Here is a 20,998-nt window from a genome sequence, read left to right on the forward strand (position 1 = left end):
CCTGAAAAACACTGCTCTGAGTGGTAGCACAAAAACACTATGGCAGCAGGGTATACTGGTAAGTCAAGGTGACCTTAAATCTTCCTTTAGTGATATAAAAGACAAATGTTGAGGACTATTTTGAGAAACACTCACTCAGATGTCAGCAGGCACACTGTGACAAAAGTAAAGCTCAACAACTTAATGCTCTTTGTTTGTGTTCTGGGGAGCTGTGTTGCATACAGTGGCATAATCCTCTTCTATAAATAAATATAAAAAGAATAGCATCAGAATTCCAAGCTGTAAAACATAATGAAATATAATATTTTTCTATGCACTGAATAAGTAGTGGAAATACTACATTTTTATACAGCAATCCCCCCCCCCCCCCCCCCAATAAATAAATAAATAACATAAAAATAAATTAGATATACAGTATATGTATAAAATCGAAATAGATCTAGACAAAGGTTATTCTGTTACTTTCATTGGTACAAATAGGGTGGACAAAATATGAATCAGTTTAATACAATGCTTTTCACCAATACCACAATATATAATTTTAATACTGCCATAATTACCATTCAATTGAATCAATAATGAATAAGAGTTTCAACAGAAACTTTGCTATGCAGTATAGCCTTCGTGATAGTGGGTATTATTGCGGGCTAGTGTGTTAGAGGTTAGATTACTCTGACAGGTACAGTGAGTTCTGCTGTTTATTAAAGTTTTATTAGGTTGAAAAATAAAATGTCTCACTGCTTATTTATCCTCTGCGGTGTTTGAATAGAAAACATTCTGATAGTGGTTGCATACACAGTTGATACGCATTGCAATGCATTTTACATTTTAATGAACTTAAAACTGGCTATATATGTCGTAATTATAAATTTCGTAATTATAAATGTCCTATTGTGAAAGGAAATCTGCTTACAGTACATATTTCTATTTTAACAACCATGGACAATAAATACTGTATTGGGCTCAGTGCATTCCATGCCGGTGCAGTAGGTGGCGGTATACACATCAAACGTTCATCTTTGGTACAAAGAAGAAGGATGCGGGCTTCTTCTGTAACTACCGGTTATACCAGCCAAGCTTCCTTCAAATCGGGCGGTGTGAAATCTGTTGATTCATTTGAAAGAACAAACAGAAAAACTGCATTTTGTCAACGGGTGAGCTGTATATCTTGTATTCTGATGGACTTTGAGTTAATTTTCTTTTTTTTACTTATTCGTAGTGATAAATCCTTACGCAAAAATTGACTAGCAACCATACTCTAAAAGCTAACACAAAGCAATTGGTTGTGTAGCTTCTTTTGAATATTTCCAACGTAACTATTTGTTAGCCATGTTGGACGTAAAAATCATTTTTGTGTAGTGGTTGTATAAATCAGGCAATTTGTGTTAGAAATAACCGAATATCTAACGTTACTCGGCCCGCTCGTAGGCAGAAGCTAACGAATCTTATCCTTGTCACCACGTTGTTAGCTAAAGGCGGGTTGGCAATGCACACAACCGACATTAGAATGTGTCTTTACTAGCCACTTAGCAAACACGCTAATGTTATTGATGTTACCGCTTACGTCACGCATTGCACTTATGAACAGGACGTCTGTAGTTAAACATCCGCAACGCTCCATAGTAAAACAAAAACAACAGAGACGTCCCCAGATGTGGAGTGAGTTTCATATATCGACCCTGAATCGGGTAGCTTTAAATCATGTCAATTTCCTCGTGTTTTAAGTAGTTTGCAACAAATGTCAACACGCCGTAATAATTGTTGAGTGTCCTTTCCTTTCAGGTTCATCTATCTGATCGTAAGACTTAACTACGAGATATCTGCACCTGTTGAAATGGGAGGTAAGATAAAAGCGCGCCCCCCCCCACCCCCCAAAAAAGAATACGCCTCTAATAAAACATAAAATAGAAATTCCATAGTTTTACATTTAAAAGAGCTCGTTTAACGTCAAATTCTGCCATCTATTTTTTTTTGTATCTCTCAATAATCTTCAAATTGATCAGAAATCTAGAATTGTCAGTTATCAGCTGAGACCGTGATGCATGACCAATTATGCATACACAACCGTTGTCATGTCTTGTTTTTGTCTTGTTCTTTTAGAGCCTGCTGTTCATCGGGATTGCCCCCTTGACTGCAAGGTTTATGTTGGAAATCTGGGAAGCAATGGAAACAAGACAGAGTTAGAAAGAACGTTTGGATACTACGGTTCTTTAAGAAGTGTTTGGGTTGCCAGGAACCCCCCGGGCTTTGCTTTTGTTGAGTTTGAAGATCACAGAGACGCTTCTGATGCTGTGAGAGAATTGGATGGCAGGTAATACTCGGCACATTATTGAGGGGGTGTGATCTTCTTTTAACAGTCCCGTCTAATGGTTAACATTTTGCTTAGATCCATCTGTGGCTGCCGAGTGCGTGTCGAGTTATCCACTGGGCAAAAGCGCTCTAGGAGTCGTGGTCCTCCTCCAGCCTGGAATAGACGTCCTCGTGGTGACGACTTCCGGCGACGCAGTCCTCCAGTCAGACGCAGGTATATACTTTCTTCCTGAAGATGGATTTTCCTCTCATTTATTTACAGTGTTTTTGAATGCAGAAGTTACGTAGAATATTTCATCTCCCAACACGGTAAACATTACCTTATTACCTAATCTGTTTAAGTCTAGCAACCTCTCGTATGTCTCTATTTTCACGTTTAAGGCCTGTTAAAACCTTTAAGCCAAGTAGGAGGCGAGGTTTCTGATTGGTTGTCACTATGGCCTAAGATGTTTGAACTGTATTTGCTTTCCTGCACATCATGTTAGCAAAATTCTTTTAACATGAACATGCATTCACATTTATTTGATCGGTATCTAATTTGTATATCTGGATGCTTTAGGATTTGATTTGATAATGACGCTTCTTAATATTGCTCTGTTGAGTCGTGGGATATATTTTGAACGCATTTGAATGATTTCAGGTTTATTTCGTTTATCTGTGCCAGTTTTCACAGCTAAATCGTCAGTCTGGCATGATCATTTGACTATTTTTAAACTGTTTTTTATCTTACATCTGTGAAAAATGACCGAGCTCCACAAGACTGATGTTGCTTTGCAGTGACATCTTTAGAGGCAGAGTTGGCACCTGATCATCCATCCGGCATTTTAAATACTTTCTAGAATTACTTTATGCAGCTATAAACTTTGTTTTCTTTCTGAGTTCAGTTGACATCTATTAATAAAACTGAACCCCGTTGCAGAGTCACCACCACGCTTCTCACCATCTGAATCAGTCAACTAGTCCTCTTTCAGCATCATGTGGCTGCTGACCAGGCTGGTGTTGTCACATGACCCAGGCGCACCACCACTCGTCAGGTTTCACCAACCTATTGGTTCCTGAGCATGCAGTTCCCAGCATCCTCCTCCTCTTCTTCCTCCAACCTTAACCCAATCGGCAGCGGTCCGCTTCACATAATCAACCAATCAGCGTATTTACTCTTGTTATTCTCCACACAACTACCGTGTCAACGGGAACAGCCCTTGGCTTACATCCCTACCCATCTTCCCCCCCCCAAAAAGGCAGGGAAAATCTACAACCATCCCTTCCAACCAGCCACCAGGCAACTTCATATCGCCAACATTTGCATCATGTGGCAAATGCTCTCTACAATTCGACCTCCCTCACCATCAGTCTGGCTTCCTTGCGCCATTTCTATCTTGTCCAAATCCCCTAAAATAGTAAGTTGCTTTTATCCTGCTCTTTGTAGTATTTATGATTAACTTAGTTTTCAAAGCTGTTTGACAGTTGTCCCTCAGCAATTAGGTAATTGAGAAATTTCAGTGCAGAGCTTCAGAGACCTAGAGATTAAAAGTTGTGGTGAAGGAACTTTGTCATCATTCAATTTTTTATTCATTTTTGTAAAAACTGGTGTTCGTAATTGAGCTGCTGAATGCATTTTCATGGCTCGACATTAAGCCATCTTGAATGATATTGATTGGAAAAAATGTACTTTTTGACGTCATACTATTATCACTGCTTTCCATGAAACATCACCTCAAGTGCCCCAGTTTGCAGCATTCTAGCATAAATATTCAGTTTAATAAGTTGCAGGGATTGAATCGCAATACCTTTTATTTACAACGTATTTTATATCCAGGTTTCTTTGAAGTAAAAGTGAAATGGAGTACAGTACAAGAGTAATTTAAGCTGTGTTCCTCAGTGATGGTCGAAAGAGTTTTATCAGAGGAAAAAATGCTCATTAATGATCTTTTGCCAGCTTATCCTAATTATTTAAATTCAACATGTTTAATGCGGTGTTTGCTCCAGGCAACCCTTAATGTCGAGCCCTGATTTTGTTTGACATTTTGAAATTTGACTCCATGATTGGTTCTCTTTTGGACAAAGTTTCCTTTAAGTGAGTTGGTTTTGTTGCAGTTCATGACTGCATATGATCCCCTGTATTAACAGGCAAGGAATTAAGTGCACATTTCCATGAGTAACGATGTCTCTTTAAGGATACCAAATGGTACGTTAATAAGTTAAACTGTCTTTTCTTGATGTTTTTTTTTTATAAACAAAAACAACGTCTACACCATAGATCTCCGAAGAAGAGGAGCATGAGCCGCAGTCGCAGCAGGTATGCTTTTAACAACTTTTTTTTTCGTGCACTGTCTTAGGTTATTAACAGTGTCTTCGATAATTAATGGAAATTGTTCTCTTGATTTTGCAAACCAGGTCTGGTTCAAGAGACAGACGCCGATATCGGTCTCTCTCCAGAGAAAAGAATCATAAAAGGTCAAGATCCTTCTCAAGGTCAAGGAGGTAAGTTGACATATTATTGGTTAATATTATACTGTATTTATTAATAAAATATTTGTATTCCCCTTTTTTCAGTCGTTCTCCTTCTGACAGGAAATGAAGACACAAAATAATGATTCATCTGCAGGATCCTGCTGTAGTTGGGGGGGGGGGGGGGGGGGGGATACAAATTTTTATAGTCTTTTTTCTTTTCTTTTTTCACTGGTTGCCATCTTAAGACAATATTGGCTATGTTACATGAGAAGTTATCATGGCAATACTTTCCCATTTTACAGGAGCAGTCTTTGATTTAAATTTATTTCAAAACAAACTCTGTCTTTCCCTTGATATATGGAATCAAATACTAAATTTAGTTTTACATTACCAACCTGTTTTTAACTGTTGAATTAAAGTTAATGTAATTAATGTTTTTTTTTTCTTTTTTTGTTTTTTAATCAGTGGTTGACTCTTAACTTACTGCCAGTTAGTTATGTTAGTACATTATTCCGGTGAAAATGTTGTAAATACTGGAGCTTTCATTTGTAGGCTACTCTTGAAATGTGTAACTTCATCTGTACTCGGTATTTTACATAAATCACTTGCCATTCATTATATTCAAATATGCTTGCTTCACTGGCCTTAAATTTTGTGCTGATGCAGTAAAAAAAAAAAAACTTGAATCATTAAATGTTTCTCCATGGTGACAGATGCCTTTTTGTCCAGTTTTTTTTTGTCTTGAAGAATTATGCAAACTTGCAATATATCTTATTTAAAACCTCACCATGCATTATAATCAGACCTTAGTATGATTTAAAAGGAAATTCGATCACCTCTAGTTATTGCTGTTGACAAAAGCTGCAAGCGCAACCCACACAGGAAGTTGCCAGTCATAGTTGCAGAAGGAGCAATTGCGAAATGTAGCAGGCGTTCAGGTTGATTTTGCGAAGACGTTCTTGTGAGACAGAGGTCCCAGATTGCAGTGGTAAGCACATGCTCTAACATTTCTATAAAAGGCAAATATTTGTTTTTTAATTGCTTTATTTCTTGATTCCGAGTTATTTCATATTGTCGTAGTTTTAAAAGGGAATTAGAATAAATTGTTTTTTTGTTTGAGAACAGTGTATTAACATTGTGTCCTATTTGTAATTTGAGATTTGACTGTGGCAGACACGAACGTCTCTTGAATTCAGTTGCATGATACAAAGAGGCGAATGTACATTTTATTTTGGAGAGTCATTGATTAAATGTCTCGCGCTTCAGGAGAGAAGAAGTCATGTCAGCTCATAGTGCTAAGAAAAAAAGAATTGCTTCACGTCGACGGCTAGCAAGCCAAAGTAAGACCCCTGTGGCGGACAACTTCCACCAATTGGGCAGTACTACTGCAGCACTCGTCATCCCAGGAGAAAGTACTGACACATTGCATGTGTCTGCTGATCATGGAAAGTCACAAGTTAAAACTCAAAATACACATTCAACAGAACTCACAGCAAACAGAAGAAAACTCGGGTCTAGTCGAAGAAATATCAAGAACTCGGTAGAACCTCGAGAAGATGTTGAGGAAGGGAGCGGGACTTATGAAACCCCCAAAGCAGCACAAATGTCGCCGTTAATACAAACTTACAGGAAGGAAGAATTCAATAAAGGCTGCAAGCCACATCTGCCTGCAAAGCCTGACACCTCTTTGTATTCAGCCACTAGATCTGATTCTTTTCAGATTCAAGACTCCATTAAAACAAACTCTCTGGCGGCTGATGTAGAAAATGTTATTTCCAAAAGTGAATATTTTCATGCAGACAAAGATAAAAATGACACGGATTATGGTGTAGTCCAGACCGAATTAGTAGGAACAACGCTGGAAGTAACTCATAAATCTCACAATCTTGTAAGTGATGAAGTCAGAGAAAAATCACTTCTTCACATCTCAGACTTGACCAGTTTAAATGTACGTTTATGTCCCCCAGTACATGGACAACTTATTGACCAATCAATTTCTACAGAGTTGATGGAAGAAGAACCTTGTGATGTCTGTCCTACAAAAGAAAAAGACAAGAATGGTGAACTGTTGGAGCAGGAAGGGAATTTAGAAGGCTGCTGTTTGGCGAGTGAATCGCATGTAGATTCAGTTGCGAAACGGTGTTCCGTCTCAGCAGCGCTAACCACAGATGAAAACAACCCCAGGAAAATTACTGAACGGAAATACGATGTTAAGCAAGACATATTTTCAACATCAAATGTGTGTTCAGGGGTTGTTGTACACACATTGCATCAACAGGAGGCCAACACAGGAAACTATGAAATAACTTTTGGAAACCTGAAAGTCAGTGACACATGTCAGTCTAACTTGATTCTGAACAGGGATGATTCTGTTATTAAGCAGGAAGATTCTAATCCTGTTGAACAGAATGTGCATCATACTAAAGTGAGTCGCTCTGCAGCTTTAGACCATGCAAATGATTATTCCACATTCAATGCCAAGAAACTACAGCTCAGTGCCTTACAAAGAGAAGGCTCGGATCAGGCATATAAGACTCTCAACCAAGTCGGAGGAGAACCGATAGTGAAACATGCTGATGATTATCTTACCAAGAAAGAAGATGTGCTTCCTGGTGACAGGCGTGATGCACAAACTACAAAAGAAAACAGTTGTTTTACATTTTTGCACTGCTCAAATGAGGAATATTATGATGCCAACGAACTACAGATTCGTAGCACAGAAAAAGCAGATGCACAAAATAAGGTGTGTGAATGTCAAATAAAGCCCATTGTTGGACAAGCGATTAATCAGGAGGATCGATTCGTCATTGCAGCAGGGGCGTCTAGTTTACAAAGTCTGCAATCAGAAGTAAAAGGTTGTTTGGATCTCCAGTCTCAGCTGGAAGATGAAGGCTGCCATCGAAATAAAGGAAGACAGTATGCTATGGACATTGTTACTGAGCTGCACCACAGACAGGAAGGTGAAATTGTTAAAAATGCTGAGGATAATGAACTACTTGAAGCAAAAATATGTTCATTAATAACAGAGAAGGATGTGCAGGAAACATCAATGGAAACCCTCTTAGGACAAGGGGACACATTAACCACTGCTCAGACTGCAGGTGTTGGTCAAATCAAAGGAAAGTCACATGGTGGCTCACTTGACCAGTCCACGTCAGGTTTACAGTTAAGTCCAGATGATTTTCTAAATGACATACATGAAGATGCAGTTAAGCTAACACCAGTACAAAAGGTCCATCAAACCCACACATGCTCAAGTGATAAGAGGAACAGAAGAAAACTGGGGTCTAGCCGGAGAAATAAAGAATGGACCCATATCAAGGACTCTGTCACCGATCGAGAAGTGGAACCTATGGAAAAAGATAAGGAAATCAATGAAGAGGAAAAGAATACGACCAAAGATCCAGAGAAGTCAAGTCAAAGTGTAGGATATGACAAAGTTAAAATGGACTTCATGCAATCACCAGAAGATGATCCAGACATGGAGAATATCTCATTTCATGACTGCAATGTCAATGCAAAATCAGACACGTTGGATCCTCCTGAGAAAGGATCTTCATCTGATGGAAAAGACCAGCCTGCACAAGAAATTGTTCTGCGACAGAAAAAGGACACCTTGCAAATTATGAAAGATGTTGACGTAGTGCATGAATGTAACAGCCAGCAAAATACTGAGGTCAAAATTGATTTACACGATACTGAAAATTTGCAAGGAATATCAAAACAGAAGGGGACAAAAGTAGGACACACTCAGTGGATTCGACTTAAAAAACCAGAGAAGAGAATAAACAATGAAGATGAAATGAAAAAAGGAGAATTAAATATGGAAGCTGATAAAAACATTGACTGGATGGAGGTGAAAGAGTCACCAAAGGCGTCAGAGAATGAAGATTTCAAGCCGTCACTGAATCCTCTGTGTGAAGGACAACAGGAGACTAATGGAAGAGGTGTCATTCACAACAAGGGACAAAGAAGTACCTTGGCCCTGCAGACGTCTGCAGCACTCTATCCTGGGCAATCTGCCTCCTTCAGCGATGAAGTGGTTAATCCTGTTACGCCTGTTCAGGTAGCTGACACACTGCATAGTGAGAGGAATGTAGATGTTGACATGGAGCCGGCACAACTGAGTGACTTTCCAGACAATGAGATGCTTGCTGAAAGAAACAGTGGCCTGATGAATTCAGTGAAGTCTTCAAATACTCAGAATATTACAAATAACGCTTTCACAGGACAGAGCTTTGTGGCGACACATAATGCTGAAATTACAAACTTACCACAGGACGAAGCTTTGAAATCAGCAGAAGCCCCAGTGGCTGTGACACAGTGGGAAATAGCGAAGTCTGAAGTCCGAGGAGGAGCTGGACGAGAGCACAAAGATGACAAGGGTTGCATACAAGAACTGAACGACGGGAACGAAGGAGTTCTCGATAAAAAGGTTGAGATGAAGAATACAAGTTCCAATTTACATTTGGATAACAGGAGAAGAAAAATGGGCTCTTCCCGCAGAAATATCAGATCACAAAGCGAAGGTGAACCTTTCAACCAAAAGAAGGATGGGGATGTTGAAACGACAGGCGTAGCAACAAATGCTGGAGATGTCAATTCCAAGTCTGGCTCTGAACGGAGTAAAGAGACGGCGTTTGAAATAGTGCAGTGCAGTCATACAGGTCAGTCGCATGCCTTCATCCTAATAGTAAAATGTTCAGATTTTAGAAATGCAGCATTATTTATTTACTGTTTCCCTACATTATCATCTATTTCTCCAAAACATGATAAAGTGTCAGAAACAACAGCTGGTGGGAGAAGTAAAAAACTGGGATCTCACCGGCGGTTACCCGGATATGGGAGAGATGCCAAAAGCATTTTTGAAGAAAGTTCCATAAAAACATCAGAAGAAGAATCTATGGATGAGAACAAGATGTCAGAGGTAAGTAAAAGAAAAAAAAAGCCCCAATGTTTTTAAAATCTCATTTGCGTTCAAATCATTTGGGCATCTTTGATTGTGAAGAAGTGTGATGCTTAAACTGATTGACAGATAATTGAAATGAACCGTTCTCCCTGAACATTTGAATCGTTGCACAGCTTTTTCTGATTCTGTGATTTGAAGCAGTCATGGACGTTATAGGACAATTGGCGGTGTCTTTCCTGACATTTAGGCCATGTTGAGCCGTACTTCTCTTTTACATAAAACCCCTTGCACATTGGTCAAAGTGTTTTTGCAAGAAGAATCAAATAACAAAATGAGGAACGTGCAGCTCAAACTCCGTGTTTCTCACAGAGGAAAGGAGAACAAAAATGTGTGTCTGACTTCTCGTCCTTAATGATGGAGCTCTATGTATTTTACTTGCTTTTACTTTTAATTAAGAAACAGGGCTTTGCACAGTTCATCAACATTAAAATAGTGCATAATAAAAAAAATATGTTGGTATTTGCTGTACATGAATCCCATCTCGAACATGTCATATTTTAGTTCCTGTAGTATTACAATTTACTTAGATCACTGGAAGTACAAGTAGCACAAATTCTTGAAAACCTCGTATAATATTTCACCATAACAAACATGTCTGTCTGAATGTCAGAGCATTATTTCTAGGAAACCTGTCAACTTCAAAGTGTAATTCTTCAATTCTTGACTAAATAATTGTATCATGTGTCAGGCCAAAGACAAAACACTCGACTCGCACCAGTTTTATGATTTAGATATTTTTGCCTTTGCAGGTCAATGACAGTAGCGAGATGTTATCAGGGAACATCAGCCCCTCAAACACAGGAGAGAACTCAAAGCCCATTAGGTAAGTCCAAGATACTTCTGAACCCCGGGCTTTATGAGCTTGGCTAGGTTATTATAACAAAGGAACCTTAGCCCCTATGACTGTCGGCCAACCATCAGTGAAACGATACACCCTTTCCACCTTAAATATTTAAGTCCGAGGTATAGTGAATCACATTGGCTATGAAAAACAATGAAGAAATAATAATTATAACCTCAGCCATGAAAAATGTCACTGTGTTGATCAGCGTCAGTAAACACTGACAGTTACATGATTTTTTAATCCATAATGGGGGTTTCAATGTTATTAAAATGTAATATTTTTTTTACTGACTCCATTCTGGATCCGAACTAGATGAGATTTTGCTGTGAGATAGAGATCCCGACCCTACATGACTGTGTCTAATTCCATAAACATCGGTCAATAATCAACAGAGTTATTGAGGTACAAATGTTGAAGCTCCATTGACTGCAATGTTACCGAAAATGTCAAAGTGATCCAGAATCCAGGATCTCTTCTGGATTATGGCAAAAATGTAATCATCTGTTCCTGGTAACATTCCCAGCATGTCTGAAAGTGAACAACCTTTCATTTGCCTCTATATGCTATGTTTGGTTGCTTATTCACTTTTAATACAGTTCATTTATCATTTCATAGTGAAAAGACTCCAGTGCAGGGGATTCCAATCCATCGTCCTCCTGCTGAAATGTGCCATGGTCAAGAAGGTAAAAAGACGTTTTCTTTGAGTAAACCGAATAGTAATTCTCTCACTCACACTGAATGGAGCTGGTCATAAACAGATAACAAACATATTACCTGAGGCATTTTCATTCTTTCTGTGGCTACTTCCTCAGGAGCAGCTCATAGATCAAACACGTACAATGTGATGTTGGTTGGAGACAGCAGCGTGGGCAAAACCTCCTTCATGAAAAGAGTTCAGAGTGGGACGTTTTCATTGGATGTACCCTCAACAGTTGGTAAGATATTGGTCTGTATCCTACTGTAATTCCATGAACGTGTGCAAATATACAAAATAACGTCATATAAATACATCTTGCAGGACTGGACTGTTGCATATGGACTGTGGTAATTGATGGAAAGCCTGTAATACTCCAGCTGTGGGATACAGCAGGTCAGGAGAGGTAAGTTTCCTTTCAACGTGTATTATTGACACACCAAATATGGTGCTTGTAATCAAAGGCAATGTGCTATGATAAGATCAAAACTAGATACTCACAATTTCTCACTCCTCGGTTCTAGGACATTTTTCAAAGTTGCACAGAAATATTCTGTTGTTTAATTTGATTTATGGCAGTTAAGAGACATCTCTGTTACGTGACACTGCCACCATGAGTTCAGAATAGGAACTGCCTGTTCAATTTGAGTGCCGCATGGTAACAAGCTTGCTTCGCTAACTTCTTGGACAGTGCAGTCCTCAGCATGCTATGTGATGTCCCAGAGACAGAAACAGACATATTACATGCACTGCGGTGGATGCCCTCACATTTACTATTGTTGGATTATTCAGATTGCATATTTAATTCAGCATGGACATGGTATCAAGGTGTTTGCGAAGACTCCAGGCAAGGCTTTTCAGACTGAACTATTAGTGATGAGTGATGAGTTTTATTTTATTTTGGTTGTCAGATTAAAACAAAAAATACAACTTAAACAAAACAAATTATATATTGCAACCAAAAAAGGAATAGGCAGAAGCAATTCTTATTGTAGCCTATCCTATAATACATACAATTATTAGATTGGCTTTACATATCAAATTATTATTTAGGCACACTTTTCATATTAGATTATTAGATTCTGAGCTGAGCATTTCCTATGTTTAGAACACAAATATGATGTTCAGCTTTAAAAGAATGAGGAAATGAATTCAACTGTTGTGTTGTCTAAAGTAAATATCCTCTCTAAGCATACCTTTTTTTTTTTTTTTGTCTGACAAAGATTTCACAGTATCACAAGGCAAACTTTCCATAAAGCCCAGGCCTTTCTATTGATGTATGACATCACTTCATCTCAAAGTTTCACTGCAGTCAGCTACTGGGCAGACTGTATTCAGGTACAGTGCATTATAACTTTGTGGCTATTTATGTTTTCAAAATTTACAGTATATGAAAGACTTTAAGGAAAAATGAAAAGTAAAGCCCGGACACTCACTGCAGCATTGAGAAAGTTTATTACATATCAAAAAATGTATTTAGTCAACACTTCATTTGCTGTTTTTTTTTCAAGATATTGAGACTAAATTTTACTCAATTGTAAAATTTTAGCAATTTCTTTCATATAATATTTTTTATAATATTAATGATATTGTTTTGCAGGAAGGCGCTGCAGAAGACGTGGCCATTTTACTTCTTGGGAATAAGTGTGATTGTGCAGAGCGGCAGGTCGATACTCAGGAGGGGAAAGTAATTGCTAAGGTATGGATCTGGCGTGTTGCATCATCTGACACAATATATATATATATAACTCCTAGGAAAATACAAAAGCCTCATTATAAATTGCAGTTTTACTTCCTAGGAATACAGTTTATTTTTCATGGAGTGCAGTGCTGCCACAGGCAAACATGTCATTGAGTCTCTGGAAACTGTGGCCAGGTAAAATATCTGACAATGTCACTGGCTTTTTCTTTTATCTTGCACCATCAATCACATCCCTTTGACTTTTTGAACGTATGTCCGTCCACATAATTGTGCTGACAGCTCGTGTTGTTCTGTTGTTCCTAGGGCGTTGAGTCAGAAGGTTGACACAAGAGAGGAAGTCATGGCATTACACAAAGAGCCACAACAGAAAAACACAATAAGATGCTGCTGAATAATCTGTCACAAACTTCAGTTAGAGGACGAGCTTAGATATTCCTGTCATTACATATTATATGCTCCTGGCAGGTGAAGTATTTTGATGTGTATTCAGCGATCACCTTAATGTACATTCTGTATCTGGTGCAGGCTTTACTTGGTTACTGGCTGGTCCATAAATTGATAGCAGAAGTCATTTTGCCTTTAATATTTTATTTTCCTTCAAGAATATTAAAGCTGTACTGAAATTCAATTCACGTTCATATTCAAGAATATTACCTTAAATCGAGCAGGAGGATTTCCATCCTTTGCATTTGTCTCACAGCTTCCAGATCAGCGTTATGAGGAATTTGTCTTTAAAAAGCAGTAGTAAGATGGTGTGGATGCTGTCAAATAAAGAACCTGTTCCTCTTGCCATCTTTCCTGTCTTTAAAACAGAGCTCTGTGTGCACTCAGAATACATCTTTCATTTATGTGTATTTGTTTTTATGTGATCTACAACTTAATGTCAACACATACACACTCGGGATAGTAAGTATGGCACTGTTACTCTAGTTAATTTATAATGAAATGAATGTAAAGAAAGAACTACGGTAATTCGTTCATCTTGAAGACAAGACGATTATATTTGTCTCATCTTCAGCCGCTTATCTAAAGTGCGGGTCGCTGGTTTATCCCAGCTGGCAACGGGTGAGGAGCAGGGCACACCCCAGATGAGATGCCAGCTCATCGCAGACCCCCCTTCGTGCTCACACTTCCACCAATTCACTTAAGCTGCATGTTTTTGGAGGAAGCCAGAGAATGCACGCAGACACAGGGAGAGCATGCAAACTCTGCACAGAAAGACTCCAGGTGGAATCGAACCAAGGACCCTCTTGCTGTGAGGCAACGGCATGACACACTGCGCCACCATGCCACAAAGATCAGATGGTTCTTAAACAAGGTGAAAGATATAGTTCTGGCTGTTAATGTTAAAAGAATGGCAGAGAAGCAACTGAAACCAGTAAACAACCTTTTTCCAGATGGGTATTCATACCAACAAGGCAGATACATCATTATATCAAGCCTTAAGTGTTGCTTCTTTCCTCATGTCATACAAAAACCTGTAAACATGGTGGTGACCATTTTGTACTTTCATCTCTTGTTGAGTCACTGAAAGAAGATCAAGTGGTACCATCGGTAAACAGGCAGTAAAAAAGGGCACTTCACGATAAATTACTTTAATATTAAAGTTTAGAAAATGTATTACTTTGCCAAAAGCAAAAGCATTACAGCATACATTATATGCTAGAGTTTGATAAATGGAGAGAAGTTTCAATGTTAAACAAAAGCAAGACATTACAAATTGCGTCGATCTGAACCTTTCTGATTTTAAAAACCAGTGAGGGATCAATTACCAGTGACTTGCACTGACTGTTGGCCACATTTCCTTTTATTGACCTGCTGCTATTGCATCATGACCTGATGTTGTAACACTGGGACCTTGTTCTGTGCGTGCAGATTTTCTGCTTTTCTTTGAAGCGTGGTATTTTCCAACAGCCTGCTTAACGTCAGAAGCAGTCCAGTGGTGACGGATCAGCGACTCCTGCAGGGTGAAGTGGCCCTCTCTGGTCCGTCGAACTCCTTTACATACCGCAGTGCTACGGAGCTCGAGGCCGATCTCATGCACGACTTTGCGCAAATATTTCTGTGTTTCATTCAGACACTGCACCTCTGTGTGAAAAGAGGAGAATCAGACAAAATCAGTCAGCATGCTGTACACTTGCAGAGTTTATGGTGTGAAATGAGAAGTTGTGTGTTCAATTGAAGATTATCTGCCTAAAGTGAAGTTGGGAGGCTGGAAGTGGATGCAACGGAGGCCTGTCAGAATGGGCGCCGATTTCCCTTCTGGACCCAGTAAGCCTCGTGCAGCCAGCTCATAAGCTTCCTGTGAGCGCATGTCGACTTTGGAATACCTGAACCAGACAAACAAAACAAAACGGTCATTAGGCTGCATCAAGAATAATTATGCAGCGATGTGACTCTGCTGCTACTTTGTGGACTGATGTGATACACAAAGAGTATTTGTATAAAAAAATACAGCACAAAGAAAACTTTAATAAGGGATGTAGGAACCAAAATGGTCTGTTTATAGAAATGTAATGAGTATTAAACATCTACAATACATTAACAAGGCCTTCTGATTGACTCCCTGCAGCATCGCCAAGACTCGGTCCAGTTTATCCTGTGTGATGTGATCTGTTGAACACAATGTTTTAGGGTTAGTGCGTATACACACAAACATTCTGTATATATATATAGACATATACATGTAGTAAATATAATACTACTTCACTTGTCGTGTTTACGTATCACGTGAATAAAATAACATGTACAGAAAAAAACTCAAGATTTCCTACCATAGGTGGATTTTTCTACAACTCTGCCTGTGTGAGAGAAATCATGTGTTGCAGTCCCAAATTCACCCTCCAGAGTGTAATCCTGAAACACATCAAACAGCATTAAATCGATAATATTCTATCTTCACTGCTTCTTATCGGCATCTTTTATGAAACCAGCATAAATCATAAATTACCCTCGTAACTCGCGTTGAGTAGAAATTATGTAGGGCCCTGTTTCCATTTCCAATTGCAAGAACTAAATGAATAAACACACACACACACACACACACACAACATATATTAAAGACAACACAGTCTGAAAATGGTTTTCCTCATATGATCATCTCCAAAATAACCATACCTAGAACACCAGAAGACGGTGCATCCAAGCGATGTCCCACTCCGACTTTAACATGCTGGAATTCCGGTCCAGTCACTGACACACACAGAAAGGATACGTTTCATTCACTCAAATATGGTCTTGTTATTAAATGAGTGCATCCATTATCAACCTGCGCCAATATGAAAATGAAGACAATGAGTCAATGGGTCAGATTTATAGTCTATTCAAATATGATCAGATGATGGTTTCAAAGGAAACATTTTGACTGCAACTAAGAACATTAAAATAACAATAGACCTTATTAACCTGATAATACTAATTAATTTACTAGTGTTCAATTCTAACACAAAAATAATCAGTAACAGTTGCTGTTGACACAAGGGTGCTGGTTTGGAGAGCAGAGAGGATAATATGGGTCTGCCTATTCTCTGTCAAGGAGTTCTGTTACATATTTATTTGGACTTTTATCCATATCTGTAATGGACAACGGTTTACTTGTTTTCTGGTGGCATTTATTTAATGCGATATCTATTTACTTTGTACTATATCAGAGCTATGAATAGTTTATAAATATTTGGTGTGCACTTGCACATGCCCGTCTATAAATAGAAAAAAATAGGAAACTACAAATTGAATTATTTTAATCTAAATAGGATTTTTAAGAGAACTGCAGTTCCAAAAGATTATTATCTGAACTTGCTTTCAAGAAAACTACGTGAACTATGTGAACAATTCGCGGATGAGGCAGGAGATAAGCAGTGAAGCGGTCGCACATACCAAGAGGATGCTTAGAAAGCGCTGGCAGAGAGAGCGCAGACACGACGAGTCCTTTAGCTGCTCCGGATTCAGCGTCTGCCTCTCTGCGTGCCAGGAAGCGGACCGCCTGAGGAAGCGGCGCGGCCGGTGTCGCCTTCAAACCTGGACGATGGCGAATGTACAGGCTCAGCTATCGACACTGCGTCCACGGATCCAAAAGGACAATGCTCGCCGACATTGCGCGTTGTTAAATGCTGATGTCCATACCCATCCGGGTATGTTACCCTCACCTGTCAGAAGATGCGTCTCAATAGTATCCCGGACGAGTTTCCAGTGGACGCCGGGGGGCTTGTAAACACAAAACAAACCCTCCAACCTCCTAAACATGCGAATAGCTGGAGTTGCCATTATGTTTTAAACATCTCAATTTCTGGACGACTAGTAAAATTACAATTATGGGTCACAGCTAATGTAATACCACACGACCGCGTCAACTGTCCTAACTTCATGTGGTCATTTGCGCATGCGCACCTACATCTGCCTGTACGTTTAGGTAGCTGCTCTTTGAATATACTGCCTCCTGCCGTTCCGGAGGTGTAAGTGCACCACAACTATATGAGCGGTGGTTGGTGTAATTGATTTTATTTATACACCAAAATCACCAGTCAATAAACGCCAGGAAAAGGAATCACATTAATCTTGAAATATAAGACTGTTAATGTTTACATCTTTACAGACCTGGCAGAAGAATATAGCCCAATCCCACATATCAAAGAAGAGCTGAAGAGATGGTTGTATAAATACAAAACATTATAACGTCATATGAAGGGTGAGGTTTGCACACAGTGGTGCGAACAGCCTATCAAAAGTAATCAGCAAGCATTATATGTATAGATTTTGTTTTTTAAATACAGCGGTTTAGCTAAAATTAGTTTTTGAAAAAGAAGTGCCCATGCACTCTCCACACCAGAAGGTGGCGGCATTGAACCAAAAACTGCCAACTTCATAAAATGCCCGAAGAAGATCGTCTCAGTCAGAACTGTAGCGAGGGTTAACGCACGAAACCGAGGTAAGATTCAGACTTGTGCAACTTTTCTATTTCCTTTTCTTTGGTGAAGTTTTCTAACATGTGCAAAAAAGACTAGGACGTAGCTGCGGAAATAAAACCAAGTTTCATGTGGCTAGCCAACGTGACATTGGCTGCGTTTACATGGACAAAATGTAGTTAATTCGATCAGAGTTCTGATTAAAATTATGATCGGATGCACTGTGTTCATGGATCCTAAATATATTGATCCGATTAGCATTTGCGTGTTCATGCATCACACTTTGGAATAAATTATTTTGACATGCGCAATTTTACAAAATATACCGGAAATAGAAGAAGAAGCCATAGCGACTTCCGTTGTAAACAAAACATCGCTCCGCCCTTTTCTGCTTGAAACTTTAGCGTTATTTCGCGCATTTCCCCCGTTTGCGCTGTTACTCTCCCCCTTCAATATCTCCAGCAACGTGTTTGTCTCAGATATTGACTAGTTCTCTCTGCGACTATCTTCCGGGAATAACAGAAGCGCGTATAGGTGACGTCACAGACATGCGCAGTAAGATTGGTTTGTACCGAAAGTGTTTTCAGCTATTATACATTGTCACATGGAGCTGGTTAATCCAACACATTCCAGGAGAAATAACAGGGCGAGGCAACATTGATGAAACGTGTTTTGTGGGACCTGCCTTATATTTGTTTCCTCTGTAGGTGGGATGCGAGCTCCTCTGCAATGCGTTTTGTGGGATGTAACAAACACTCTCCTGAAGGTGCGTGCGTCTGTGGGAGAGCAGTACTGCAAGGAGGCTCAACGAATGGGCTTAAGCCTCAGTCCTCCTGAAGTTGATGCCGCGTTCCGTCAGGCGTATCGCCACCATTCCAGCAGATACCCAAACTATGGCATCACTCGCGGCCTGGATGGACAGACTTGGTGGATGGGGGTGGTGCAGGACACGTTCTCTCGGTGCAGGGTGCGAGACCCAGTGCTCCTGAAAACAATGGCTAGCAACCTTTATCATAACTTCTGCAATGCAGAGAACTGGGAGGTAAATGACTTGTAACACATGGCGACAGCATGCGATGAATGAAACCTGTTTCTACTGATGCTGTTTCTTAAAGAGGACATCAGAAATTATTTAGGAGCTTTTTGACATCAAGACTTTATGAGTTTAAGAAACTTATATTTACACAAACATGGCTCTATGCTAAACATATTTACAGCTGATGGGTTACTTGTATAATGTTAATATTTATAGACAAAGCAGCAGATAAATATCACTTTAAATATGCATTGTGTTTTTTTTGTTTTAGGTATTTCCAGACTCATTGAAGGCTTTGGAGAGTTGTACTTCTCTAGGACTCAAGCTAGGTGTGGTATCAAACTTTGACAGGCGCCTAGAAAGGATTTTGCATGTTTGTGGTCTGCGGTCTTATTTCAGCTTTTTAATAACGTCGGAGGAAGCTGGCATAGCAAAGCCCAATCCAGCCATCTTCAATCAGGCACTTGAGAATTGTGGCACCCCAGCTGCTAGCGTAGCTCATATCGGGGACGACTACGTGAATGATTACCTCACCTCCCGGTCTGTGGGCATACATGGGTTCCTATTAGACAGACACAACAAGCGTAAGCATAATGTTCCTCGACAGCATCGGCTCAACTCCCTGGAGGAGCTTCCATCACATCTTCAGCTGCTCATGGAGTAATCTCAATGACTCAAGTGGAGCGCCGGACTGCATTTCAGCTGAGGAACTCATTCCTGTGATTCAGCCATGTTGAACTGATTGGACTCCTTAACCACTTTAGAGCTATTATCAAATGAAATGCTCAAAACATACATTTATAGCAATTAAAAACTATGAACAGTGAATATTGTCTGTATTTACTATATGTAAAATGTCTAAATATGTATTAAAAGTCTGTCTTGGAAAACAAACCATTTACCTTTTTCATGCGATGACAAAAATAAGTAAAAAAAAAAAAATTAAAAGCTGAAATATATTATTTGCTTGGTGGGTGGTGTGGCATTGTACGTGTAAAGGAGAAGATCCCAGGGGGAACAGTGAGGTTACAAGGAATAGAGGACAGGAGGCGGCGCTAGAAGTGGAGGAGATGAAGATGCTGCAGTTCTCTTTGGGGGTGACCAGGTTGGATAGGATTAGAAATTAGAAAATAAGAGGGACAGTGAAGGTTAGACGTTTTGGAGACAGGGTCAGAGAGACCAGACTTTGATGGTTTGGACATGTCCAGAGGAGAGACAGGGACTATATCGGTAGAAGGATGCTGAGGATGGGACTGCCAGGGAACAGGGCTAGAGGTCGACCCAGGAGATACATGGACGTAGTGAGGGAGGACGATGCAGAGGACAGGGTGAAGTGGAGACCGTTGATTTGCTGTGGTGACCCCTCAGTGACCCCCTTTCATCACATAATGTTCACTTAAGGATCTGATTCCTCTCAGAGAACAACAGTTGCTTAACCCTAATACTCTTATTTCAAACCATCTGGTCAGAAGCAGATACTGGGAATGTTGGCCTGAGAATCAAAAGGATCAGACGATGAAGCACAGAAAAAAAGAAAAAAATACAACAGTGACATTACAATTGAAAGCAGAGCCTGAATATGGTGAATAGGGATTGAAGCTTGTCCAAATCAGATTTAAGAAATGTAAGCGTAATTTTGGAGGCTGAAGACACATAACCTTCCATAATGTGTCGTTAAATGTAAATGGACAGATTTTATGTCTGGATTTTCCCCTCACTTTGCCCTGTTTTTACTCCATTGTACATTAAACATATGGAAGCTCTCATAAGAGCTGCTTAATTCAAAGCTGGTTGAGGAGCTCAGCCAAAGGGCGTCGCAGAAATCCATTTGCAAGACATAATGGGATTGAAATACAAAATGAAGCTTCCTGTGCAGTGAGCTAAAGGAAAGAGCAGAGAAGCGGCACGTTTAAGAGGCAAAATGTTAATTCATGGACATACAGTGGGTATTTTAAAATAAGCCTGACGTATGTGGTGTAGTCTTTCACAGTGAGCAAAGGTTTTAACACGAATGGCTATACAATGTGTTAGCTCAAAAGGACAATAATCCCGATATGAATGAAGGCTGTAACATTTCCTTCAGCTAAAGAA

At 39.6% G+C, this 20,998-nt stretch overlaps 4 protein-coding genes across 4 annotated transcripts; 3 read left to right on the forward strand and 1 right to left on the reverse strand.

Annotated features, from left to right (window-relative positions):
• The first annotated feature begins 1,043 nt into the window (after positions 1–1,043).
• On the forward strand, positions 1,044–4,946 carry srsf3a (serine and arginine rich splicing factor 3a). Its single transcript, XM_068742230.1, has 7 exons — positions 1,044–1,154; positions 1,783–1,841; positions 2,101–2,311; positions 2,387–2,524; positions 4,568–4,606; positions 4,705–4,791; positions 4,864–4,946. Exons 2-7 carry the CDS (start codon positions 1,835–1,837, stop codon positions 4,886–4,888), a joined length of 507 nt encoding a protein of 168 aa, XP_068598331.1. The 5' UTR covers positions 1,044–1,154; positions 1,783–1,834; the 3' UTR covers positions 4,889–4,946.
• Positions 4,947–7,959: 3,013 nt separating this feature from the next.
• On the forward strand, positions 7,960–13,759 carry rab44 (RAB44, member RAS oncogene family). The gene is made up of 10 exons (XM_068742284.1): positions 7,960–9,428; positions 9,540–9,688; positions 10,480–10,553; positions 11,190–11,257; positions 11,387–11,509; positions 11,593–11,674; positions 12,492–12,606; positions 12,869–12,967; positions 13,068–13,144; positions 13,274–13,759. Exons 1-10 carry the CDS (start codon positions 8,114–8,116, stop codon positions 13,359–13,361), a joined length of 2,190 nt encoding a protein of 729 aa, XP_068598385.1. The 5' UTR covers positions 7,960–8,113; the 3' UTR covers positions 13,362–13,759.
• A 525-nt stretch (positions 13,760–14,284) lies between these two features.
• Positions 14,285–17,303, reverse strand: trub2 (TruB pseudouridine (psi) synthase family member 2). The gene is made up of 8 exons (XM_068742285.1): positions 17,116–17,303; positions 16,847–16,987; positions 16,088–16,162; positions 15,921–15,982; positions 15,745–15,826; positions 15,511–15,583; positions 15,164–15,300; positions 14,285–15,058 (listed from the first exon to the last, which is right to left on the reverse strand). Exons 1-8 carry the CDS (start codon positions 17,231–17,233, stop codon positions 14,778–14,780), a joined length of 969 nt encoding a protein of 322 aa, XP_068598386.1. The 5' UTR covers positions 17,234–17,303; the 3' UTR covers positions 14,285–14,777.
• A 572-nt stretch (positions 17,304–17,875) lies between these two features.
• On the forward strand, positions 17,876–19,672 carry hdhd3 (haloacid dehalogenase-like hydrolase domain containing 3). The gene is made up of 3 exons (XM_068742898.1): positions 17,876–17,894; positions 18,579–18,913; positions 19,179–19,672. The coding sequence occupies exons 2-3, from the start codon at positions 18,584–18,586 to the stop codon at positions 19,569–19,571; spliced, it is 723 nt and encodes a 240-aa protein (XP_068598999.1). The 5' UTR covers positions 17,876–17,894; positions 18,579–18,583; the 3' UTR covers positions 19,572–19,672.
• Positions 19,673–20,998: the final 1,326 nt, after the last annotated feature.

The sequence above is a fragment of the Brachionichthys hirsutus genome, chromosome 8 (assembly GCF_040956055.1).
Source record: "Brachionichthys hirsutus isolate HB-005 chromosome 8, CSIRO-AGI_Bhir_v1, whole genome shotgun sequence".
Classification (NCBI taxonomy): Eukaryota; Metazoa; Chordata; class Actinopteri; order Lophiiformes; family Brachionichthyidae; genus Brachionichthys; species Brachionichthys hirsutus.

Bases quoted from the DNA above. Each gene is read 5' to 3' on its own strand.
- hdhd3 (XM_068742898.1), top strand. From the start codon at position 18,584: ATGCGAGCTCCTCTGCAATGCGTTTTGTGGGATGTAACAAACACTCTC. The intron at 18,914-19,178 runs GTAAATGACTTG...TTTTTGTTTTAG, and splicing joins GCAATGCAGAGAACTGGGAG to GTATTTCCAGACTCATTGAA.
- srsf3a (XM_068742230.1), top strand. The intron at 2,525-4,567 runs GTATATACTTTC...TCTACACCATAG, and splicing joins AGTCCTCCAGTCAGACGCAG to ATCTCCGAAGAAGAGGAGCA. The intron at 4,792-4,863 runs GTAAGTTGACAT...CCCTTTTTTCAG, and splicing joins TCCTTCTCAAGGTCAAGGAG to TCGTTCTCCTTCTGACAGGA.
- rab44 (XM_068742284.1), top strand. From the start codon at position 8,114: ATGGAAAAAGATAAGGAAATCAATGAAGAGGAAAAGAATACGACCAAA. The intron at 11,675-12,491 runs GTAAGTTTCCTT...TGTCTGACAAAG, and splicing joins GATACAGCAGGTCAGGAGAG to ATTTCACAGTATCACAAGGC. The intron at 12,968-13,067 runs GTATGGATCTGG...TTTACTTCCTAG, and splicing joins AGGGGAAAGTAATTGCTAAG to GAATACAGTTTATTTTTCAT.
- trub2 (XM_068742285.1), bottom strand. From the start codon at position 17,233: ATGGCAACTCCAGCTATTCGCATGTTTAGGAGGTTGGAGGGTTTGTTT. The intron at 15,584-15,744 runs GTAGGAAATCTT...TGTGTTCAACAG, and splicing joins TGTAGAAAAATCCACCTATG to ATCACATCACACAGGATAAA. The intron at 15,301-15,510 runs GTATTGTAGATG...TGTCTGGTTCAG, and splicing joins AATCAGAAGGCCTTGTTAAT to GTATTCCAAAGTCGACATGC.